This window comes from Panthera uncia, chromosome A2 (genome assembly GCF_023721935.1).
Source record: "Panthera uncia isolate 11264 chromosome A2, Puncia_PCG_1.0, whole genome shotgun sequence".
Classification (NCBI taxonomy): Eukaryota; Metazoa; Chordata; class Mammalia; order Carnivora; family Felidae; genus Panthera; species Panthera uncia.
Window position 1 is genome coordinate 34,987,201 of NC_064816.1, and position 23,764 is coordinate 35,010,964.

The window sequence follows — 23,764 nt, forward strand, 5'->3', positions numbered from 1 at the left end:
GCTGAGAAACCAACAGAACTCCTGATCTTCCCAGAAGCCTTTCTCATCTTACCTAGTGGCAGTTCCATCTTCAGTTGCTTAGATCCATGATCTCATGGCAACTTCGGGCACAGAGTTGAGCAGTGAGCACCTTGAACAACTGTATTTGGTTATCCCACTTGCACGTTTCTAATGCATTACACACCTTATCTATTTTCTTGATGGTTTTTCTTCCCACCCACTATTATCCCTGCCTCATATCTTAGATCCTTAAGGGCATGGGTTTTTATCTATCTGGTCCTAGCTTTATCTCCAGGACCTAGAATACTACCTGGCACAGAACAGGTGCTCCATAATATTTGTAGAATATCAACTAAAAGAGTAGTAAAGTAAAAAGTTGATGGGAGTATCTTTACCTTTCCTTTTTTTAATACATTTAAAAAAATTTTTTTCTTAACGTTTATTTACTTTTGAGACAGAGAGAGACAGAGCATGAACGGGGGAGGGTCAGAGAGAGAGGGAGACACAGAATCTGAAACAGGCTCCAGGCTCTGAGCTGTCAGCACAGAGCCAGATGCAGGGCTCCAACTCACGGACCGGACTGTGAGATCATGACCTGAGCCGAAGTCGGCCGCTCAACCGACTGAGCTACCCAGGCACCCCTTTACCTTTCCTTTCTTTAAAAGGGAATGCTTCAGGGCACCTGGGTGGCTCAAAGGGTTAAGGATCCAACTTTGGCTAAGGTCACGATCTCACAGTTTGTGGGTTCGAGCCCCATGTCAGGCTCTGTGGTCACAGCTCAGAGCCTGGAGCCTGCTTCGGATTCTGTGTCTCCCTCTCTCTGCCCCTCCTCTGCTCACTCTCTGTCTCTGTCTCTCTCTCTCAAAACTAAATAAACATTAAAAAAATTCATTTTAAAGGTAAAGCTTCTTGTGTTTCTTGATCCACTATATAGTTGATTTGACTTAATTTTCAACTCAGAATGAGTTTCAGAACCATGAGAACATAGCCCAGGCTTTACCAGCTATGGGAAAGGTAAACTAAGTACTAGGTGTCAGGGACTAGATATGCAAACTTAAAACGCCAAACACACTTGGTGTTAGATGTTAAGAAGCCTTTTGCTCTTCTGGCTTCACTTTCTAGAAATGTAAAAGGAAAATAGTAATATCTGTCTTACATGTTTCATGGAGTTAGAGGACAAAAAGAAAAACAAGATATAAAAATGCTTTGGAAGGGGGCACCTGGGTGGCTCATTTGGTTGAGCATCTGACTCTTCATTTCAGCCCAGGCCATGATCTCACAGTTCATGGGTTTGAGTCCTGCATCGGGCTCCATGCTAGGGGTGTGGAGCCTGCTTGGGATTCTGTCTCCCTCTCTTTGCCCCTTCCCTGCTTATGCTCTCGCTCTCAAAATAAGTAAGTAAAAAATTTTTTAAATAATTTGAAAAATGTTTTGGATAAGGGAAAAAAGCATTACAAAGAAAGCAAACAAGTACAGGTGTTTTCGTGGGTGTATAACACAGTTTCAAAGATGTAAGCGTTATGATCAAAGTATCTGGGCATACCGCTTCTCAGAAACTTGATCATAATGTAGATAGGAGCAAAGAGAAAGTTTTGCAGCATGTGAATTAGTGTTCATTTGTGGGAGGATAATCAAAGGAATAGACAGATACAGAAATGAGAAAGAAGGGAAACTAGGCAGACCACACTTTCTCAAGGATCAACCCAGGTATGGTTCATGCAATACATTTCATTTTTAGGTATACAGGTAGCACATTTTTTTTCCTTGGGGTGAAGTTCCAACTAGTTTAAATAGAAACCAGGCTTTGATTTCTTTTTTTTTTTTTTAAGTTTATTTATTTTTGAGAGAGAGAGAACACATGCGAGCAGGGGAGGAGCAGAGAGACAGGGGACAGAGGATCTGAAGCAGGCTCTGAGATGACGGCAGAGAGCCCCAGGTGGGGCTTGAACTCACGAACCATGAGGTCATGACCTGAGCTGAAGTCAGATGCTTAACCAACTGAGCCACCCAGGTGCCCCGGCCAGATCTTAATTTCTAAATACCATTTCTCCACAGAAAGGAAAAATGGCTAACGCCAAGGTTATAGCAATAGGAACATTCTGATCATGAAAATGAATGGCAGAATAGATAATACATTGAATAAAAAGGAACCCATACTTGTATTATTAACAGCTGGAGACAGGAGAAGAAAAATTATTCTTTGCAGACGAATTGAAAGAATTGGAGAATCACCATTTACAATCACCACAGCATGAACTGACTTAGGCAAGACCACCACTGGAGGCCAAGTCCATTGGTTCAAATACTATTGGGAAATAGGATGCTTAAACAGCGGTCAAGTGTCAACTCCAGACAAATCACCAAGGGGAAGAGACAACTGGCATATACTACCTTACTCAAAAACAAAGTATACTGACATTGCGAGCCTCCTAGTGAGATGCACTGAGAACACATGTCACCTACTTGGTATTCCTGCCACAGGGAAATTATGTTACAGTAGTGGCTCTCAACTGTTGGTGGGTAGCAGAATTGCCTGGAGAGCTAACAAAGAATAAAAGAGGCTCAGGCTCACTAAAGTGAGATAGGATGAAATAGGACAGGGTGTGGGTCTCTGTATTTTCACCATGTTCCTAGATGGCTGTGAGACACGTCCAACATGATACAGGTTTACAACCAGCAAATTAGAAGAATCCATATATCACAAATGGAATCCATATATCACATTCTACCAGGCAACTGGACTATACCCTTCAAAAGTACTGGTTTGAGAAAAGCCAGAGAAAGACTGGCCATATGTTCCCAATTACAGAGACTACAGACTCATGACCACTAAATGCAATGTGTGATCCTGGATCAGAATGGGAAAAAAACCCAAAAGATGCAAAGAACATTACCGAGACAATGAGACAAAATTGAATGGGAACTGGATATTAGATATACACAATTTGTGAAATATGGCTATTAATCATACAAAACCGCACACTCTCCAGAGGCAGAGATCTGTTTGCTTAGTTGTACACCCAGCACCTGTACAGTCCCTACCACAGTGGGCATTCAAAAATATTTTAAATGAATTAATCTATACTCAAAAAAAAAAAAAAAAGCCCTACACCTTTCAATGACAGTGCTCTACCAGTTAATGCTGCAAAAAATATCATCAGAGGTATGATTCTTCCTCCTCTCAATTCTCATTTTTATTCCCCTCCCCTCCCCCCACCATTCTGAGATCCTGAAACTCGATTTCTTTATTCTTTTTAAGCCCAGGAAGAACGAGTCAGTCACATCTTAAGTATGACAGACTGGCTCCACCATTCTGCAGTACCTGATCCCTTTGTATAAACACTTACACCAACACAGTCTCAAAGCAAGGGAGTGAATGTTTATGAGACTGCCCTGAAAATTAGGTGTGGTGATCTACCATCAAATTGTTACGAGACGCAAGAAAGGCAGGGAGCCTAAATAGGTCAGGCTCTGCTAATGAGTATGGAGGTTCTGAGGCACCCACATCTGATAAATATGAGGAGAGACAATTGCAGAACAGATGAATAACTGTCATTAAGTAAACCCTCAGAACCAAGCTCTCTACTTCTGTACTTACTCTTGTGCATTATAAGATTACATACACAGCAGACTTTAATTACAGCATTCTAATTGCTTAAATGCACCCTGGCACCAATTTTTGATTACAGTTTGTATCTGTAGCAGTAGGGTATTCAGATGAAAAACTAGTCATATTTAGAAAAAAAAGGTGCAAGATGCTTACAAGGTAATCAAGGATGATAGAGAAGGAAGGACGAATCAGGAAAAAGTTGTGGTCGTGATGTTAAAATTAAGCCTTTTAATAAAGAAGACTGTTAGTAAAATAAATAACTTTATGCTAAAGTTAGTACCCTATCTAGATTTTTTTTTTTTTTTGGCATGAGTAAATGTACGATGATACTTTTATTTTCAGGACTGTTGTACATCTATCCGATTAGGTTAGTTATTATTTATTATTTTTTCCCAACAGATCATGCCACATTTAAAATATTTTCACCAGCGTTCTCCTTCTATGCCATAATTGTGAGTTTTTTTATGCTCAACCACTTCTTATAAATGAGAACATCTTGTAACAGAATTTTGGAATAATACTGTCAAACACAACAACAAAAACAAGAAACAGTGGAGTCCTAATTATCTGTTCCCAGAGGCTGACAAGTATTAATTCACTGGATCGTCATGACAACCCTAAGATGAGGTAATGTGGGGAGACTGAAGCTGAGGAAGACAGCAGAGACTGTTGCTCAAGGCCACCCAACCTGTGAATGGAGGAGCCAGGACTCAAAGCCAGGCAGTTGGGACCCTCTCTTCTCATTCCCCCCACTGCCCCATGTCGTGCATTGCGCCAAACTTCAGACAGTCTCTCTAAGGAGTGAACCATCTTGGTTGGTGTCTAACACCCTTGAAATACTGACTTTAGCTGAGAAGTAAATGGCACTCTTACAGTACACATTACACGTGTAACTATTTGTGGCCAGTTCAAGAGCTTTACCTGAAATGGATATCTTAGTCTATCTCCTAATGAATCCATATTGTAACACACCAGTATTAGGCCTACTTAATTATGAAATGGGAGTCTTCTGTTCAATTTCTTCTATCTGAAAAATATAAAGATAGCCCTTCAAACCTCCTCCTAAAGCCTCCTAAGCATGTGTAACACTTCAAGGGGGCAAAATACATCTGGCTCTAGTATGGGTTAAAAAAAGATGACAGAGAGGTAAACAGATGGACAGAGACAGCGAGAGATCTGGTGTGGATACATTTGTTTTGAGAAGTTTCTTTGCCATATTCCTTTTGAAATCCAAGATGTGTGTCTTCAAGAATGTCAACCTAAGCGTTTTCAAAAGCAGGAAACATGAAGAAATTTGATTTCTAGAATAAATCGAGAAAACTTCTTACAGAGTCTTTTCATTCATTCCTACATTTTAACACATTGCATTTTCAGCCGAACGGACCATCTATCACCTCTTTCCCCTGACCAAACATTTCTCATACTATTTTTATGATTTTTGAGTCAAATTTAGCTGTAATGCTCTTCTTATATCCGATTTCTGAGATACCGTTTTACCAAAAGTCTGAATACTGAGTTTAAATGTTTTAAGATAATTCATGCTAAATGGCACCACTATGAAATACAGGCCTTTCAATTGCATTTTTAGTAGCTCTTCTCAATGTATTCAACAAATATTTGAGTGCCTACCTGTGCTGGTGATATATCCTATCTGTGAACAAAGAATTCACTTTGTAAATTTACTCTGGCTAGTGCTACCTGGAGGGCATTTTCCTTGTTATTTACTCAGTGACGAGGTTCTTTTACCTCTGTGGGCCTCAGTTTTTTCATCTGAGGACCAAATACCTTCCCCTCTACCATCTCAGGAAGGTGATAAAGGCAAATGATAGAGCACATATGGAAAGTCCCTGAGGATTAAAATTGCCATGCGTTATAAGCTATTATTATGGAAACTTTGATTCTCACCAATGCACAAGGTAGCATATATCCAAATGCTCATGGCTTAAGATGCACATAATTTCAATGTTAGGAAAACAGAGGGAAAAACCACATGAAACAGACAAAGGTGAAATATTTATCATAAAACTCGCAATAGCCCTTTAAAATAGGATATTAGATTTCTTTGTTCCTCATAGACTGGCTAGTCTTCAAACCAACTCTGATGTTTAGTGACTTCACTTGGTAAATACTGATGGCTGGTTATTATGAGAAGGCACGCTCCCTATGTGTAGACAGATCTTAAAGCCTGCAAAATTCAATTTCTGTTACTGATCCTTTAAATTATTTCAGCATCTTGAAAAGAGCTTGAGGATTAAAACACATGTGCGTGCACGAGCGCGCGCGCGCGCGCACACACACACACACACACACACACACACCCCTTCACTCAAATCCCAAATGCTAAAGACGCCAGGTTAGCAGATATACTGAATATGTTTTAGTTGTTGGTGACTACTCAAATTGTTGTTTGTTGAACTACACGCAATAATTCTGGGACAAGAACCATGAATGGGGTGCTGAAGTAATGGATTGGTTACAGAGGAATATGCTTCATGTTCTGTTACGTTAAATGGAACTGAGACAATTCCTCTCTGTTATAAATAGGGATAGTAACTGGCTTTTCACGAATGTGTACTTAAAAAAAGTCTCTTTGCCATGAACAGGCAGCTGGAACAGTACTGAATTATCAAAATGCCTTTCTAGGTTGTAGGAGAATGTTTCTCAAAAAACAGTCACGTTTTGATTATTCAGAAGATCATTTATTAACTTTGGGGAAGATTCATTTCTCCATGTTTCTTCCATCCCTGCTTTTTTTGTTGCCTCTATGGTAATGGTGGCTCCAGTAAGAAGGAAGAAGAAAAGTCAGTGATATCCAAGGTAGTATTGTTGAATGGGTAGGTGGGAGAAAATGCTAGAAGACTCGGATAATGTGAAGTTTTAGGATTAAGTGGATTCCCTCTGCCTATATTCTCAAAGATTCCCAGAGGCCATCAAAAGTTGGTGACTTATCTCTTTGGAATTGCAAGAGAAGATGTTTGAATAGAAGAGCAGAGCAGTGTGTTCACCTATCCTTGTAGCTGATTTTACAGTGATTCTCCTAAATGTTTCCAAAAGATATTTATAGTGAATAGAGCAACAAAAGTTACAGTGCACATGGGGAGACCCCTGTGCTTTAAAAATCTGATCACATTATGCCCAAATTGTATTCCAATAAGTCCAGTATATTAAATTTCAAGGTTACAAGTACAATATCAACTCTGGAAAATTGAATTAGGGAGCTGCGACATCTTAAGTAGTGAAAACAAAATAAGATTGAAAGCTGAAAAAGTCTAATTTTATGGGTGTTACTCAGAACTGATTTTCAATTTAACTGGATCTTTTCACAAGCCCACTTTGAAAAACTGACCCATTGAGTTGCTAGTGTAAACTCCATTTACATACTTCGCCAGTATTTTCTGAGGGGGGGGCCCTCTGGTACAGGCCGGGCTCTGTGCCAATGGGTGGGCCATAAACATGAGTAGGGGCTGCCCCGGTCCCGAGAACGTAGTTTGGTTGTTGGTGGCAGACACAGGGACAAACAATTCAACACAATGGAAGGAGAGTTAGGAGAAGTCTTTCAAGGATATTTTGGAGGCTGGAAGAACTGGCCTCTGTAGGACCCGCTGGTGGAGGTCCACAAGGGGAGGAAAGACTTGCTTAAGGGGCAGGGACTGGAGCTGATTTCTGAAGGATGAGTGGGAATTAGCCAGCAGGAAATGAAGGGAGGAGAAAGGCAGTCAGCAGGTGAAGTCTATAAAAAAAGGCACAGAAGTTTGAGAAAGGCTGGGAGAGTCAGGGAATGAGGTGTTCTTACAGTTTGACCACAGGGTGAGTGAGGCTCCAGTAATATAAGCCAGGCTTTGCGCGTCCTCACGTAAGGCGCTGATAGTAGTAATAATAATAGATTATTAATAATAGCAAAAATATTAATCGTAACACACTGTGCCAGACACTGTTCGATACATTTTGCACATATTAACTCATGCATTGAGGCAGGAACGATTACTGCCCTCACTTTACCAGTTGATAAAACAGAGGCTTAAAAGTGGAGGCGCCATGCCCAGGTAAGAGCCAAGGCTATGTTGTTGAGCCGAGACTGTTGTTGAGACGAAACTCTGCCCGGTTGCAGAGTCATTGCGCCACATGCCTCTGTAGGCAGCAGGGGCCAGCTAAGACTCGGGAGGCACTCAGTCTTGTTGATTTTACTTTCTAAAACGCCTCAACCCTGCTACCCCTTTGTCCATTCTTTAATCATTCACTCATTCACTTTTTCAGCCATTTAACAAACTTTTACCCACGATGTACGTCCTAGGGATTCTGACATAAAGAAAACTTGGTCCCATCCTCAATGTATGAATTTATATTTAATGAAATAGAACTCTGTCACTGCCATGCATCTCTGCACTCCTTCCCCATACTGCACAGAGTCCCCAAACATAAGAACCTATAGAATAGAGGAAGAAAAGTGGACCAGGTACAGCTAAAGCCTAAACATACATAAAAAGTTTAAAGTCGAACAATATGTAAAATGTAGTCAGCAACTGATCTCAACCAAGAAAAAGACATGCTCAAAAGAAAGATGTCAAAATAATACAATTAATGCCCTAGTCTTGGGATTATGAATCAACACCTTTTTTTTTTTTTGCATTTTTCTTCATTTTCTAAATTTTCTACAATTGACAAGTGTGATTTTTACAAGTGGAAAAAAAAAACAAAAAACAAAAAACAAACCCATTCTGCCAGTTGTCTTTAAGAGAAGACCTTTTGCTTTCCCAGATAAAGCAATTAGGAATTTTCAACTTCCATTAGCTTTGCCCGGCGAGAAAGGTGATGGAGCGTTTTTCTAACAGAAGGAAAGTGATGAGAAAAAATCTTTATTCTCTTCACACAGCTTTAAAGAGGTAAAGTTCAGTGAACACACTGATTGTTTTTGTCTTTATTTTTATGATTTAAACTCATTCAAGCTTCTTGTTTTTTTTTGTTTTTTTTTTGTTTTTTTTTGGTAATGTTTACTTATTTTTGAGAGCACAAGTGGGAGAGGGGCAGAGACAGTGGGACAGAGGATCCCAAGTGGGCTCTGTGCTGACAGCAGCAAGCCTAACGTGGGGCTCGAACTCATAAACTGTGAGATCGTGACCTGAGCCGAAGTCGGATGCTCAAGTGACTGAGCTACCCAGGTGCCCCCAACCTTCTTGTTAAAGAAAATTATAAAAGCATTGCTTAGGAGGCAAAAGTTCCATAATCTCTCTCTCAGATATAATAGAAATTTAGGCTATGCCATACTTTTTTCTATTTTTTCTTATCGGTACATTTAATATACATAAAAGTAAATAATAAAGTTAACTACAATCACACTATATTTATAGTTCTGTAACTTCTTTAAAAATTTTTTTTTAATGTTTTATTTATTTTTGAGAGAGACAGACAGACAGAGTGTGAGCAGGGGAGAGACAGAGAGGGGGAGTCACAGAATCCGAACCAGGCTCCAGGCTCCGAGCTGTCAGCACTGAGCCCGACACGGGGCTTGAACTCACGAACCGTGAGATCACGACCTGAGCCGAAGTCAGATACTTAACTGATTGAGCCACCCAGCCACCCCAATAACTTGATTCTTTTTAAATGTGTCAGTGTAGTTTCCACACATTTCCATATCAATAGAGCAGGACTAATCTACTCTTTGATGACTACACAATACCCAATCACATGAATGATTTGGCCTTTACTTAATTAATCCCCCGTTAAAGTGTATTTAGGCAGTTTCCAGTTTCCTACTATTAGAAACAATTATCTAAGATCTTTTCATATTTATCTTTTCATATTTCAATAATTCCTAAAGTTGATGGACAGCTGGGTAAAAAGATATGCTCTTACGTTTTGAAAACTTTTTTTATGTTTATTTGTTTTGAGAGAGACAAAGAGAGAGACACAGCGTGAGTGGGGGAGGGGAAGAGAGAGAGGAGAGAGAATCCCAGGCAGGCTCCAGACTGTCAGCACAGAGACCAGTGTGGGGCTTGAACTCACGAAACAGTGACATCATGACCTGAGTCGAGATCAAGAGTCGGGACCCTTAACCTACTGAGCTCCCAGGCTCCCCGATATATTCTTACTTTTAATGGACATGGCCAGACTGCCCTTGAAAGCCACATGGACTTTTAAGAGAGCTTTGGCGCCTCTGGGTTCACACACTTAAGTGCAAATGGCATTAAGATTCTGAGGCAATTATGCAATATGTTGTATCACTCTAAGTAAGTGTGGTAAGAGTGTGTATCAGGGGTGTTAGGCTGAGACTCTCACTAAGTCTACTAATGAAAGGGCACATCTAAAAAGGTCTCAGTCAAGAAATGGGGTAAGAAGGAGGATAAGAATAAATGTGATTGGATAGGCTTACAATACCTCTAATTTTTAATAGGATTACTAATGCTTGGCTCATTTGTATTTCTACATTTATTTGAGGTACAAAGAGATGGGAACTTATTAGCAAAGAAAAGAGAGCGTAGTGAAATCTATTAAGGCATTAATGACCCAAGTTCTCCTCCTTTTTGGTTTGGTATCTACTCCTGCTCAGTCTGAAGCAGAGGAAGTCCTTACTGGCTTAGTACCCAGGTCAACATCTCTTTACTGACTCCAAAGATGTTTCATTTAAAGAATCAGAATAGACCAGGTTTTTATCTATGTCAGATCTAACATAGACTAATACCCAGGAGGCTTACAGTTGTCACTTTTTGCTTTATTATTTAATGGTATAGTATATATTCACAGCAGCATTTTCACAAGTATAGTTTGAGGTCAGTTAATAAGTATAGCTTGAAAGAAAAATTTCATACACAAGTAAGTCTGGACAATATCGGGTTAAACAAAATCACACGTTTGCTTACTGAAGAACTTCTTGAAGTCTTGAACATGTTCAAGGCATGTGGTGAATTTCCAAGAAAGTGGTCTAATACTCAGTTTCTTAAAATCCTTTTGGCAAGAAAGTAGCTTATATTCATGAGAGAGATTCTTCAGCTGTAGATTTAAACTATAGTATTCATCTGTGTGTGTGTGTGATTACAAAAGCCTAATTCTGGGGGTGCCTGGGTGGCTCAGTCGGTTTAGTGTCCAACTTCAGCTCAGGTCATGATCTTGTGGTTGGTGAGTTCCAACCCTGCATCGGGCTCTGTGCGGACAGCTCAGAGCCTGGAGCCTGCTTCAGATTCTATGTCTCCCTCTCTTTCTGCCCCTCCCCCGCTTGCACTCTGTCTCTCTCTTTCTCTCAAAAATGAATAAAACATTAAAAAAAAATACCTTTCAAAACCAAAAACTTCTCAATACAGAAAAAGCCTAAGAGAAAGATAAATCGTATATCTAAAATTCGCGCAACAAAATTTGTTTCATCAGCCTCCAAATAAATCTTAAAAAAAAAAATCCCAATTCTGTTTGTGAGATTCCTTGTATTGCAGTATTGCGGAGCTAGGAAAATGTCTGACACTGCTTTTTAGATTATTAGGAAGGAGTAACAAGAAGCATCAGTGGATTCTGGGTGTGCTCAGTCTTTCCAAGGTCCCTGGCATCTTTCAGAAATATTACGTCCTTGAAAGTATCATCATAGTATATTGCCCTTAAAATAAACACAATACACATCTACACACAAACATACAAAGGCAAGAATCCTTACGATTTAGGACAGGCCATGGGAAGGTACTGGTGCTATAATAATGCAGCACTCATCACAAATAATGGCCCTTAACAAGAATGCAATAAATTTTTACTGACTGACTGACTGAATGAATGATAAGTACTATGGTTTCTGGAGCTAGGCTGCCTAGTAATTACTCCACGACTAACGACCTATTTAACCATGGTCAAATTACTTAATTTATTTATGTTTCCATTTTCCTCATTTGTTAAAGCAATAATAAATAATAATCCTGGCTGTTGCCAGGATTAAATGAGCTAATGAATGAAAAAAAATCAATGCCTGCTGCTTGGGGAGCTCTCTGTGAAGTCAAGCTGCCATCCTTCTCCTCCTCTTCATCCCAGGGCATGATCTCGACCCCAGAGCACCTCCTGAACCCCAGTTGCTTTGCCTTCTCCTGCCTTTTCTTTAATATATAAATTTTAAACACAGCAAAAGGGACAAGGTGGCCAATACTATTTGAATTTTCCAAGTGTGTCTTCAAATCACTGATTTGAAAAAAGGGTGGTGGTGACAAACGTTGATTGAGTACTAAAGTCAGATGTGGTCAAGGGGGCCTCCGCAAATGACAACCGGGGCCAAACCTCCAGTCCTGTATCATGCATTGAGGCTTTTCCAGCGGGCAACAGGTCGTCCAAGGTGGACCACTGCCCACACGCCGAGTGCTTCCAGGCTTCCCCGGTATCAGTTTCGGCATTTCCACATCATCACCACCTGGCACAGGTGGTTGTTTTGCAAAGGGAAGGTGTGCCCCTCTCCATTCTCACTGAGGAAGCCAAACAGGTTCAAGAGCCCTCACCTGATGGACGACTCAGACAACAGTTCTCTCCTGGGGAACACTTGACCCACACGGCCGTTTGTAACTTTCTGACGGGCTCTGTTCCTCCGTGAGTGCTTGTGCAGTTCGGAAAGGATCTGAGTGCTTTGTCCCCCAGGCCAACCTGTGGAGCCAGTGGTTCCTAGCATCCAGAGGCACCTGTTAACCACCCTGGGCTAAGAGCATGAGCATGTACAACACAGTTCGGAATAAGGGAAAGAGGGAGCCTATGCTCCAGATGACCCGGATACACCACCTCCATGGGGAGCAGACAGACGACCCCCAGCCATCTGGAAGCAGTATGTGTGGTGGTGAAAGTCAGATTCTGGCATTATACTGCCTGTGATGAATCTTGGCTCCCCCACTAATTCAGCTATGTGACCTTGTGTACATTACTCAACCTCTCTACCTCAGTATTCCCATTTGTAAAATGGGAGACAACAGCAGAACGTAGGTATGGTTTGGAGTGAGAAGTAAAGGAATGAATATACGGAGTAAGCACGTATGTATTCAGTACTCGTTAGTGGCTATGACCTGCTCTTTAACAAGAGCCCCTGAGTTCTGACTCACAGAGGACCCTTTTATTTCCCTGGAGCGATGACCAAAGAAAAGTCCAGACAAATGAGAGGTGCTTTTATAGGCCGGGGTCTCTTGCTGTTGTAATTTTCCAAGGACACTCTGCCCACCTACTAGCTCTGTGACATTAAGCAAATTACTTAACCTGTCTGTACTGCTGTTCTTTTATGTCTAAAAGAGGATCACAGGTTTTCTTCTTTATGGGCTATAGTGAGAATCAAATGCAGTGAAATGTGTACCATTTAGCACAGTACTGGCACACAAAAAATGTACAGAAAGGGCTCTGAAGACATTTCTTTCCTTCCAAGTAGTCTCAGAGCTGGAAAGCAATTTCATACCTTCCTCTGCTCTCCTGTTCTTAAGGCAAAATGCCTTTTTCTGTTTTAACTGCCAGGAAACGAGAGGAAAAATGAAAAGGCATCTTTCTAGTGTCCTCTGTGGACCTTGATTCATATTTCTCAAGGCCAGTTTCAACCCATATTTAACCATTCTGCATGTTTAACACACAGAAAATCCAGTGGTTCTTCAGCTAAAGTGCTCAGTAGAATCACCAGAGAACCTTGTTGAAAAGGTTGATTTCCAGCTCCCTCCTCAATTCTGATTCTGTGGTTGGGAGAGGGGCAAGAAGGCAAGAGTTTGCTTATTCAAAATGAGCATTTGTTGTATATCTGATAAAAGTAGTCAAAGGTCACACAGTGAGAAATGCTGCCCCAATCTCACCAGATCATTTTGCAACGGGAAAAAAATGACTCAGCAACGCAAAGATCATACAGCTGGTATGTTTCAGAGGTAGCCCTAGCCCTGAGCTTTTCCTTAGAATTACATTTCATTGACAAGAGCAAACACAACAGCATGATTTTTAACGTATTTTCTCATGTTGCAAATTACAGCAGAACAGAAATACCGAATCAAGTGAATGGCTCCAAAAGGACAAGGAAACATGAAGCTAAGTTATTGTCATAACTAAGCTAACGTAGACTCTTTTTCAGAGAACAGATTTCATTTTCACTGATGTTTAAATTGGGATTTAAAAAACCGGGAGAAAAAACAAGACATCCTCAGAGCATTTCCAGTTATAAGCAGTCTCAAACAGTGCTGGCAGGTAGCAGGCATCCAATAAATAACTGCTAAATAAATACTCTCTTATGTACTCAATTCTAGCCATCATTGACTTTGGCCTATATGCTGATGGCTTAATAACTGAAGTTGACCAGAACTGGTTTTCTGTAAGACTGTTATTGACATTTAATTGATATCTACAATGACTAGAGAAAAATCCAAAAGGCTTTTGACTTTTTAAAATAAAATATCAGATGATACATTAAATTTTCTCCCTTTAGAATCATTCTTACTCATTCTTTGCTGAAAATTGTATTTAGAGTCATCAGAGCTTGCTAAGTATTATTCAGTAATACCTTGAAAGTGAATTTTTTAGGGTTTTAGGTGTTTAATTTCGCAGTAAATTTATATACATTCATAGTTAATACTAGTGAAATTATACAACAGACCAGTGGTTTTGTTTATCCCTTGACTTCTTGGGAAACAAGCATTCATCATCAACAACATTCATTCATTTAATGAGTCGGTCAACAACAATACATTGCATGCCCAATTTGTACCACACTGTGTACATGGGGATTTCCTTTGGAGTGAGCGAAAGTGAAAAATCTCTATCCCTTTTTTCAGACTCTTCTGGAATACCCAAACTCAAAAATGAAGCCCAATATTTCTTTCAACACAAAGTTAACAATGGCTTCTTCACTATGCGGTATGGGCAATAATATATACAAAACCATTGAGAACCACACAGTATTTCAAACGACATACTCACAGGGGTGAATTTTTAAAAGACAGAATCCATATTTACATAGCTATGCAGAGCTTCAGCAACTGTATGAAACTTCATCACAAGTCATATTTCTTGTTCACCAAGCATGCAAGCATATTGACTGTGGCTTTGTCAATATTTGCAAAAAGAGCTCTCTTTTCCCACCTATATGTTTCTGTCCTCATTGGAGGGAAGGAACTGACAGAAGGGGACAGCTATCTGTCAGGGAGGAAGAAGTGTGTATAGGGGTGATCAGAGGTGCTGAACACATCAGCACAGTGTGGAAGGAAGCCCCATTCACTGCCTTATCCAGCAATGAGTCCCGAATTAACCATGTCAGTGACTGACTTTCACCCATCGGGAATCCACCTACATGTGTTCTATAGCTGAGACTGTGTTCTCAAAAAACTTATTTACTCCTGTGTCCATGATTCAGATGATAGTCCTCATGGGCAATATTCTTAAATTATCATGTCTTAAGAAATTACTTAAAAGCTGCTTTACCACACAGCTACCTGATCCTGTTATCATTTACTGGATCCTATAACATCTCTTGGGATTGTTTCTTAGTAGTCATCTGTGTATTACTTAGAAAATGTTCAACTCTAAATTCTTACAACTCACTTTAAAAAAATTATTGCAATAACATTCATAGGTTACAGTGCCTTTCAATATTATATTTGTAAAAGTTCTAAATTCTTTGACAAGTGACAAAACACTCCCATTTAGAAAGGAAATCTCAGGAACGGACATTCATAAGATGGAGAAGAATTTAAAAGAACTCTACTTTTCAGTACTTTCTGAAGACCAAGGGAATTTAGCATACAAAGCTACAAGAGAAATATCATGAGTTAAAATTTACATCCTATCTTTCTTTACATAGCAACGCAGTGAAGAAGCAATCAAGAAGACTGTTTCATTGGACCATGGCCAGCTAGGTGGTGAAAAATATAACAAGGGGCAATTGTATTTCTCCACATAGGAGATGATGACCAACTGTGGTTTATGAAATGTTTTCTTCTGACTCAGTAAATCCTGTATTTGCTATATAAGTATCTACTTATCAGTCAACTCTTGGAGTTCTTCAGAAAGCTCAAGTCTCAACAAAGAGAGGCTCTAATAAAGTCTTTAGTGCTGAAGACTTTTTACTTTCCCCATAGAATTAGCCAAAAACTCTGATTTGAATACTTCTGCTTGTAGCCAAGAGGGATTAACAGGGACTGGATTTACCTTCTCACCAACCCCCCCCCCCAAAAAAAAAACTACACAACTAAAAAACCAGCCAATAAATGTGAAACAAAAGTTTTGAAAACACTGAATAAAAGGTGGGGTACCTGGGTGGCTCAGTCAGTTAAGCGTCTGACTTCGGCTCAGGTCATGATCTCGCAGTCAGTGAGTTCAGGTCCCGCATCGGGCTCTGTGCTGACAGCTCAGAGTCTGGAGCCCGCTTCAGATTCTGTGTCTCCCTCTCTCTCTGCTCCTCCCCCACTCATGCTTTGTCTCTCTGTCTCTCAAAGATGAATAAATGTTAAAAAAATTTTTTTTAAAAAAACACTGAATAAAAGGCAACAAAGGACAGTGAACCTTGAATGAGGTGAACCCCATGACAGCACCCACTTATTGCCATGAGAATGTTTCTAGGCTGTGAAGGTGTTACACAGATGGAGCATGGTGGATTCTCTGAGTTGAGGAGACAGAGCTGAGAGACTGGGGTGACCAAAATGGATAGAATTTGCAGGACAGAATGCCAAAGAAAGGAGAGCTGCACAGAGAGAATCCCGAAGAGATGCAAAGTACTGATCACTGCATACATGGAAGGAGACTGCCCAAGGTTGGGGAAAGAATTATCCAAGAGGATGGAAGGGAAGGGTACCTGGTTTTCTCACAAGACTGGTTCCCCATAGAAAAAACTCATAATTCATTGGACATTGAGTAGAGTACTTAGGAGGGTCTTGCCTCAGTAATGGAAAATAATTAGTTTTAGAATGAACACTGCTCTGGGCCAGTCTAACAAATAATAAAACTAAGAGTTGAAAACAACAACAACAAAAGGTCTAACTAATTACATTTTATCCCAAAACCAATGTCAAAAATATTTATAGGAATATAAAAATATGCAGCACCCAAAAAGTTAAATTAAACAATGTCCAACATCCATTCAAATATTATCAGGGATGCAAAATATGCAGGAAATAGGCAGGAAAACATGACCCATAATGAGGAGAAAATTGAATCAGTCAAAATGTACCAGAACTGACCCAGATATTAGAATAAGCACAGAAGGGCATTAAAACAATTACTATAACTGTATCTCATATTTCAAAAAGGGGTCATATGCAAAATACAAAAAAGATCCAATTCAAACTTCTAAAGATAAAAACTCAATATACTGAATGAAACCAATGGCAAATTAGATTTCAAAAGAAAAGATATAAAATTGAAGACAGAGCAATAGAAACGAGCCAAACTAAAGCATACACACAAAAATAACTAAATGAAAAGAGCATCACTGGATTGTGGGATAATTTCAGGTCACCCAGTATATGTGTAATTGGAATTTGCAAAGGAGGTATGGATGGGAACAGAGAAAAATATTTGAAGAAAAAAATAGCTTAGATATTTCCAAAATTGATGAAAACTAAAAACACACAAATCCAAGATGCTCAATAAACATCAAAAACAAGAAACATGAAAAAAGCTATACTGTAGCACCTCGTAATCAAAAGCAGGGATAACAAGAAAATTTTAAAAGCAGGCAGAAGTATCAAATATTTACACCAAAAACAAAATCATGTGCATCTATAACATATCAAAAAGCAAAATGTATTGCCCTGATAGCATAAAGGCTCATAGGGGAGAGACAGAAATATACTATTGTCAGGTTCTTGTGCTACATGTGAAATGGTACAACAGCACTTCAAGGTAGACATAATAAGTTACAGATGTATACTATAAACCCTAAAGCAACCATGGAAATAACAAAGAGTTATAGCTAATAATCCAATAAAAGAGATAAAATAGAATCATACAATACACAATAAATGCAATAGAAGGCAGAGAGAGGAAAAAAAATAACAGATGGGACAAACAAAAAATAAATAGGAAGATGACAGACTTAAACTTAACCATGTCAAAAATCACATTAAATGTAAATAGTATATAAAACCAGTTAAAATACAGTGATTGCCAAAATGCATAAAAAAAAATAAATCATAAGAAACATAAAGAAAGCTATACCAACACACCTCATAATTGAAAGCAGTGATAAAACTGATAGAGCATTCCACTGAGTGACAGCAGAATGCATTCTTCCCAGTGTACATGGATAATTTACCAAGATGGAGCATATTCTGGGCCATAAAACAGGTCTCAATAAATTTAAAAGGATTTAATTTTCACAAAGTGTGTTCTCTGACCACAGTGGGATTATACTAGAAATAAATAACAGAAAGATCTCTAAAAATCCCCAAATAAATATCTGGAAACCAAACTGCACTCTTCTAAATAACATGAGGCCAATGAAGATATAGGAAGGAGGAATTTGGAAATATTTTGAAACAATAAAAATGAAAACACAACATATCAGAATTTGTGGGACACTACAAAATCACTATTTAGGGGGACATTTTTATACTAAATGCCTATATTAGAAAAGAACATCTTTAAACAGTGATCTCAGCTTCTATCTTAAGTGGCAAGAATAAGGAGAGAAAATTAAGCCCAAAGAAAGGGGAAGAAAGGAAATAATAAAGATAAAAGGAAAAATGATAAAGGTCATAGCAGAAATTGATGAAATAGCAACCAAAAAAACAACAGAGAAAACCATTGAACCAAAAGCTGGTTCTTTGAAAAGCTCAATAGTGATTGACTTTTAGCCAGACTAATTAGAAAAAAAAGAGAAAGACATCAATTATTAATATCAGGATCAAAAGAGGTAACAACATTACAGACTGCACACATCAAAAGAGCAATAAGGAAATATTATGAACAACTATGCCCATAAATTTGACAACTAATAAAAAAGCATGCAGACTAGAAAGGAAGAAGTAAAACTAAGCAGAAGCCATGATCATCTATAAAGAAAATTTGATGGAATCTACAAAAAGCTACCAAAAATGATAAGTGAGTTTAGAAAGGCTGTAGGATTCAAGAATAATACACAAAAACAATTGCATTTCTATAGAATTAGTAATGAACATTCAGAAACTGAGATAAAAAGATATCACTTACGATTTTATCAAATAATATGGAAGACTTGGGGACAAATCTGACAAAAGATCTATATGCTGAAAACTATAATCATTGCTGAGAGAAATAAAAGATGACCGAAATATATGGGGATATATACTGTGTGCCATGGGACTGATGACTCCATACTTCTTGGTTGTCAATTTTTTCTATAGTAGTCTACAGACTGAGTGCAATCCTAATGAAAATCTCATTAGGTGTTTTTCATTTTGTTTTGTTTTGTTGTTTTTAGAAATTGTCAAGCTGATTCTAAAATTCATATGGAAATGTAAAAACAGAATAAACAAGACAACTTTGTAAAAGAACCATGCTAGAGTTTGTTTTGATTTTGAGACACAATATAAAGCTATAGTCATCAAAACAGTATGTCATGGGCATAAAGGTTGGCAAATTAACGAAACCAACTACAGAGTCCAGAAATAAACTCATGCACATGTGGACAACTGATTTTTGAAAACGACTTTGGAAAACAGAGTGGCAGTACCTTAAAAAGTTAAGCATATCTGCCATGCGATCTAGCCATTCTGCTCCCAGGTATTTGCCCAAGAAAAAAGAAAGCATGTGTATAAACAATAACTTGTACATGAATGTTCATAGCACTTTTATTTCTAATTGTCCCCAATGAATGCATCATTTCACAGTATATAAGTGTATCAAATCATCTTACTGTACTCCATAAACTTGCTGTTCTATGTCAATTATAGTAAAGCTAGGAAAGCTAGGAAAAAAATGAAAAAAAAAATCACAGGGGAATGGAAAAACAATTTAAGGTACCTCCATACAGTGGAATACTTCAGCAATAAAAAGGAATGGTCTACCGACACACCCAATAACAGAGATGCATCTCAAAATAATTATGCTCACTGAAAGAAGACCAGAAAGATTATCTGCCGTATGATTCCATCTTTATACATCTCTAGAAAATGTAGACTATTGTGAAAAAAAAGCAGATTTGTAGTTGCTGGGTCTATTCACTCTCTTGATTTTGGTGACCAGCTCATGGCTATTATATATGTTAAGACTTAACAAAACTGCACACTTTAAATATGTGCATTCAATTATTTCTCGATAAATGAGTTTTAACAAAAACTCTGCCCGTACCGAGTCCTCAATCATTTAAAGCTGTATGTGTGCAGTGAGCCATACTTAACATTCTGGAGGTCCAGGGGAAGTGTACCCTAATCCGTATACAGCCTGCCCCCTTGTCTTTCTAGGCTAGGCACCATCCAGCTGTCCCTGGTCACTGCTCAGATTTAGGGTGATGTATATGGACAGAAAGGGCTCCCCCCCAGCCCCGGAAGTGGGCATGGACTTCCGGAACACTGAGACTACAACCTAGAATGGAGAAGCCAGGTTCCAGATGAGCATCTCTGGGTTCCCAGACCCCTGGTCTGGCCAAGGGTGTGCTCTGAGGAGTCCAGAGTGGAGGCCTTGAAAGCAGTGATAGTCTGCAAGGTGGTAACATCTTGAGAATGCTCTATAGCAATTTGACACAGGTGCAACACCCAAGCATGGGATCATTTTTCTGGCAATTCATGTGTACTGAATTTTACAAAAGCAAGGTGTCCTCCAAAGATTAGATTAGATAGAAAACAATAAAGCACAAAACGTCCCTCACCACAGATAACTGGGACACTGCTTTAAAACACGTGGCTCTGAGCACGGGCCCCTAAATAAGATTGGTTTCGAATTATGATAGATGTAGGGCATACTGTATTAAAAAAGATTCCCAGCCTGACTTTTTTTGAGGTTTCAATCACAATCCGACTGATCCATCTTTGTGTCTTTCTGGGTTGTTCTGTGTGGGGGATTAGCTAACTGCATTTAGGTAGTGGTAACTGTCTGTGAGCATGATTCCCCTGCAGATGACTGTCTTTCTCGCTCAGAATCTGAGAAGAGCAGCCTTTTGTTAAATTTTTAAAATTTTTTTTTTTTTTTTTTTTTTATGGCATGGTAGGAAGTACCAGTGAGAAAGATTATGCTCATTTTTCTTTGTTTGAACATGCAAGTATAGGCAATACCATTTCTTCCCCCAACTCCAGCCTGCCTGGAGTCATTCACTGAAAAGTAACAAATAGGGTGCCTTACCTTGAGTACACAGGACTTTGCATTCAGGAAAAAAAGCTCCACGGTGGTTTTATCCTTTAAAAATGATATGCTCTCAATGTAAAACCTGGAAAACAGTACAGAAGTGTGTTTCTTCAGATTTTTTTCCTTCTCTCAGCATGATTTTATGTCTTCATTTGGCATCCCCAAAGGCGCAGAGGATTTTGAGGAACGAGGAAATCCTTGTGCTTTTTTTTTTCCTTTTAAAAGAAATCTGTAACCCATATGTATATGTACATGCATGTACACATATATGCACATGAATGTAGACATATATGCACATAAAATCTCTTAACAGAAAGTTTTTGTGTGTTGGACAGCAAATTCAAGAGAAATCCAAAATGGTAACCAACTGCAAACCCAGCTTTCTCTGCGTTGCTCATTCTTTGACACATGTCTTGGGTGTTCATAATCCCTCAGGCAGCTTCAAAACAAAGCCCAGGTGAGCTTTGAAGGTTGAAAGTGGAAGTGGACTGAGTACGAACTATATAATGGAACTGGGCGGTCTGCTCTGGTTGTCAGGCTTGAGGTGGGTGTGAAGGCCCCATGCCCACCTCACTCCTGTCCACCAGGCAAATTTCAATCACACCCTGCTCCTTCCCTGTCCTCCTTCCAGGCCAGGGTTTTCTCTTGGCTGGAAGCCAAGCCCTCAGTAGCACTTAACCTTGGACTTTTTTCATGCAAATCAGAGTATTCTAGGCCTACCCCATCCCCCTTGCCAGGGCCTTAGCTCATTCAGTGTGTGAGGCCACAGACTGCACGCAGGTCCCTGCTCTAAGGAGAGCTCTCACAGCCCCTGTAAGGAGAGGAGGGGGTCCTTCCCTACCCCTCTGTTTTCAAAATCCTGAAAGGATGAGGCTGGCCAGTGAAGGCTGAGCTCTGGGGGGTTTGGGGGGGAGGGTCAGTGGGCCAGCTGAGGCCCAGAAGTTTTTCTCAAGTATTGGAGGCTCATTTGATGAATAATGCATGAAGAGCCTTAACGCCCCAAGACAGCTCACTGGAAGAGGAACTTGCCCTCCGACTGGGGAGAGTGCAGATCTACCAGGGCTAAAGTGGCTTGGTGAGCCTGACCTTAGCTCTGCACCGTCATGACCTCATGACCGTTGCTGGGCATTTGTTCCCCACCTCCCTCCCCCCAACAATGACAGAATGTTGGATAAATACACGAGCTTGGAAAGGACCACGAATGCTTTAATCACTGAGATGGCAAAATCATTTGAAAAATTCCATCTCTAACCAGAAAGAGAATAAATCCACTTACATTTTCACTAACAAGGGCTTATCTTCTAAGTGAGATTAATGAAGACTGATGACTGCTAGGTTTGTGAGGGAGGAAAGTGAAGGACTAAGACAGGGAGGGAAATGTGGGGTTGGGGGAAACCAACCAGTTTCTGATATAAATCAGTTTCTGATCTAGATAGGGATTCCCTCCCCCATCATTTATTAGCTGCGTGGCCTTGGGTAAGTTCATTAGTTTCTTTGTGTCTTTTCTAAAATGGGTGTCATGATTACGCTTATCTCATGGTTTGAGGGTTTGGAAAGGATTAAAGGAGATAATATATGGAAAAGACTCAATAGATATTAACAATTGTTAATAAAACCCCACATTCTGGTACGTAATGCTTTGTGGCCCGGGGGAAGTGACTCAAGCTTTGAGCCTAAGATCCCAGCCCTACAAGAGGCAGCAGCAGCTGGCCTCAGAGGCCCCCTTGCTTGGTGTCCATCAGGGCAGTGACTCACTTCCTTCTGCCCCGTCAGCTCCTGCTGTGGACTTGCCCTTCTTTCTCTGCCTGGGTGCCTTTGCTCCTGCCTCCCTCTATCTCCACTGTTTGTCACTCCCTCTGAGCGACTGCAAGTCAATTGTTTGTCAATTCCTTATCCCACATTAGGAGCCTCTCTTGGGTTGATCTCTCCTCCTTCCAGGCCAGTTAACTCAATGGCTGTATCCTGAAGGAACTTCCAGGTCAACTCGGTGTTGGTGGTGGCAGTTTCCTGCTTTCTTTGTTTCTACATGGACTTTTATCCCTGTCAACAGATGTACGTTTCTGGGTGGCAGCTATCACAGCTACTGTTTCCTGAGCTCCTGCTTCTGGCTAGCGATACACTCAGCGCTTTTCATGCATCATTTGATTTCATTCTCGGAGAATCATCTCATTTAATCTGTAGTACAGCTGGATGCCATTGGTAGCAGGTGGCGAGGCCCTTTTACAGATGAGGAAACTGAGAGATGGAGATGTAAAGTCATCTTCCCCAAGCCATACAGGTAGGAAGTGGTGGAGCCACGATTCAAAGTAAGGCCTGTCAGACTTCAAAGTTCACATTCCAAATCGCTATGATATAATACTTTCCTACAATAACAATCACAATGAAATGTAACATGCTTACAATGCCATGGGGCCCGAAGGAGGGATGCAATTAACTCAGCTTATGAATCAGAACGCTGCCAAGCTGAAATCCGGAGCACTAAGTGTCACAGGACACTAAATGTCCCCTTGGACAATTGAGCCGAGTCTTAAAGAATGCATGAGTTCACCAGGTAGCGAAGGGAGGAAAGGCATTCTAGGGAGAGGGCATTTTAGCCAGTCCAGTCCTCTGGCTAATTTTCATGAATTTAAGAGACCACATGCAGGGAGCTGGGTGGCTTAGCACCAAATCAGCTTGTGGCTTGTCTAACTCTGAACAGATAGCTTTATATCAGAAACTGGATTCACCTTGTTTCTGAAGCCTAAGCCCCTAACTATACCCTAGTTCCAGTAAACAGGTCCCTATCTTGTTTCCCACTACTTTCTGGCGACCTGCCCTGTTGCCTTCTACTTTTCTTCCTAGGCATCTGATTACCTGTTCTCTCAATCCAGAATCCTCTCCCTCCCCCAAGGGGGCCACTGTAATGACTTCATATTTATGGAGTGTATGAAAAGTGCGTAT

The 23,764-nt window shown here is 40.0% G+C and overlaps 1 protein-coding gene across 7 annotated transcripts in view; it reads right to left on the reverse strand.

Annotated features, from left to right (window-relative positions):
• FRMD4B (FERM domain containing 4B) overlaps nt 1–23,764 on the reverse strand; it is a 323,328-nt gene that overhangs the window by 81,276 nt on the left and 218,288 nt on the right. For all 7 annotated transcript variants that reach the window (XM_049640864.1, XM_049640865.1, XM_049640868.1 and 4 more), the window contains one exon: nt 20,822–20,906. In XM_049640864.1, the coding sequence (XP_049496821.1) occupies nt 20,822–20,906 (85 nt within the window). The remainder of the gene's footprint in view (nt 1–20,821; nt 20,907–23,764) is intronic.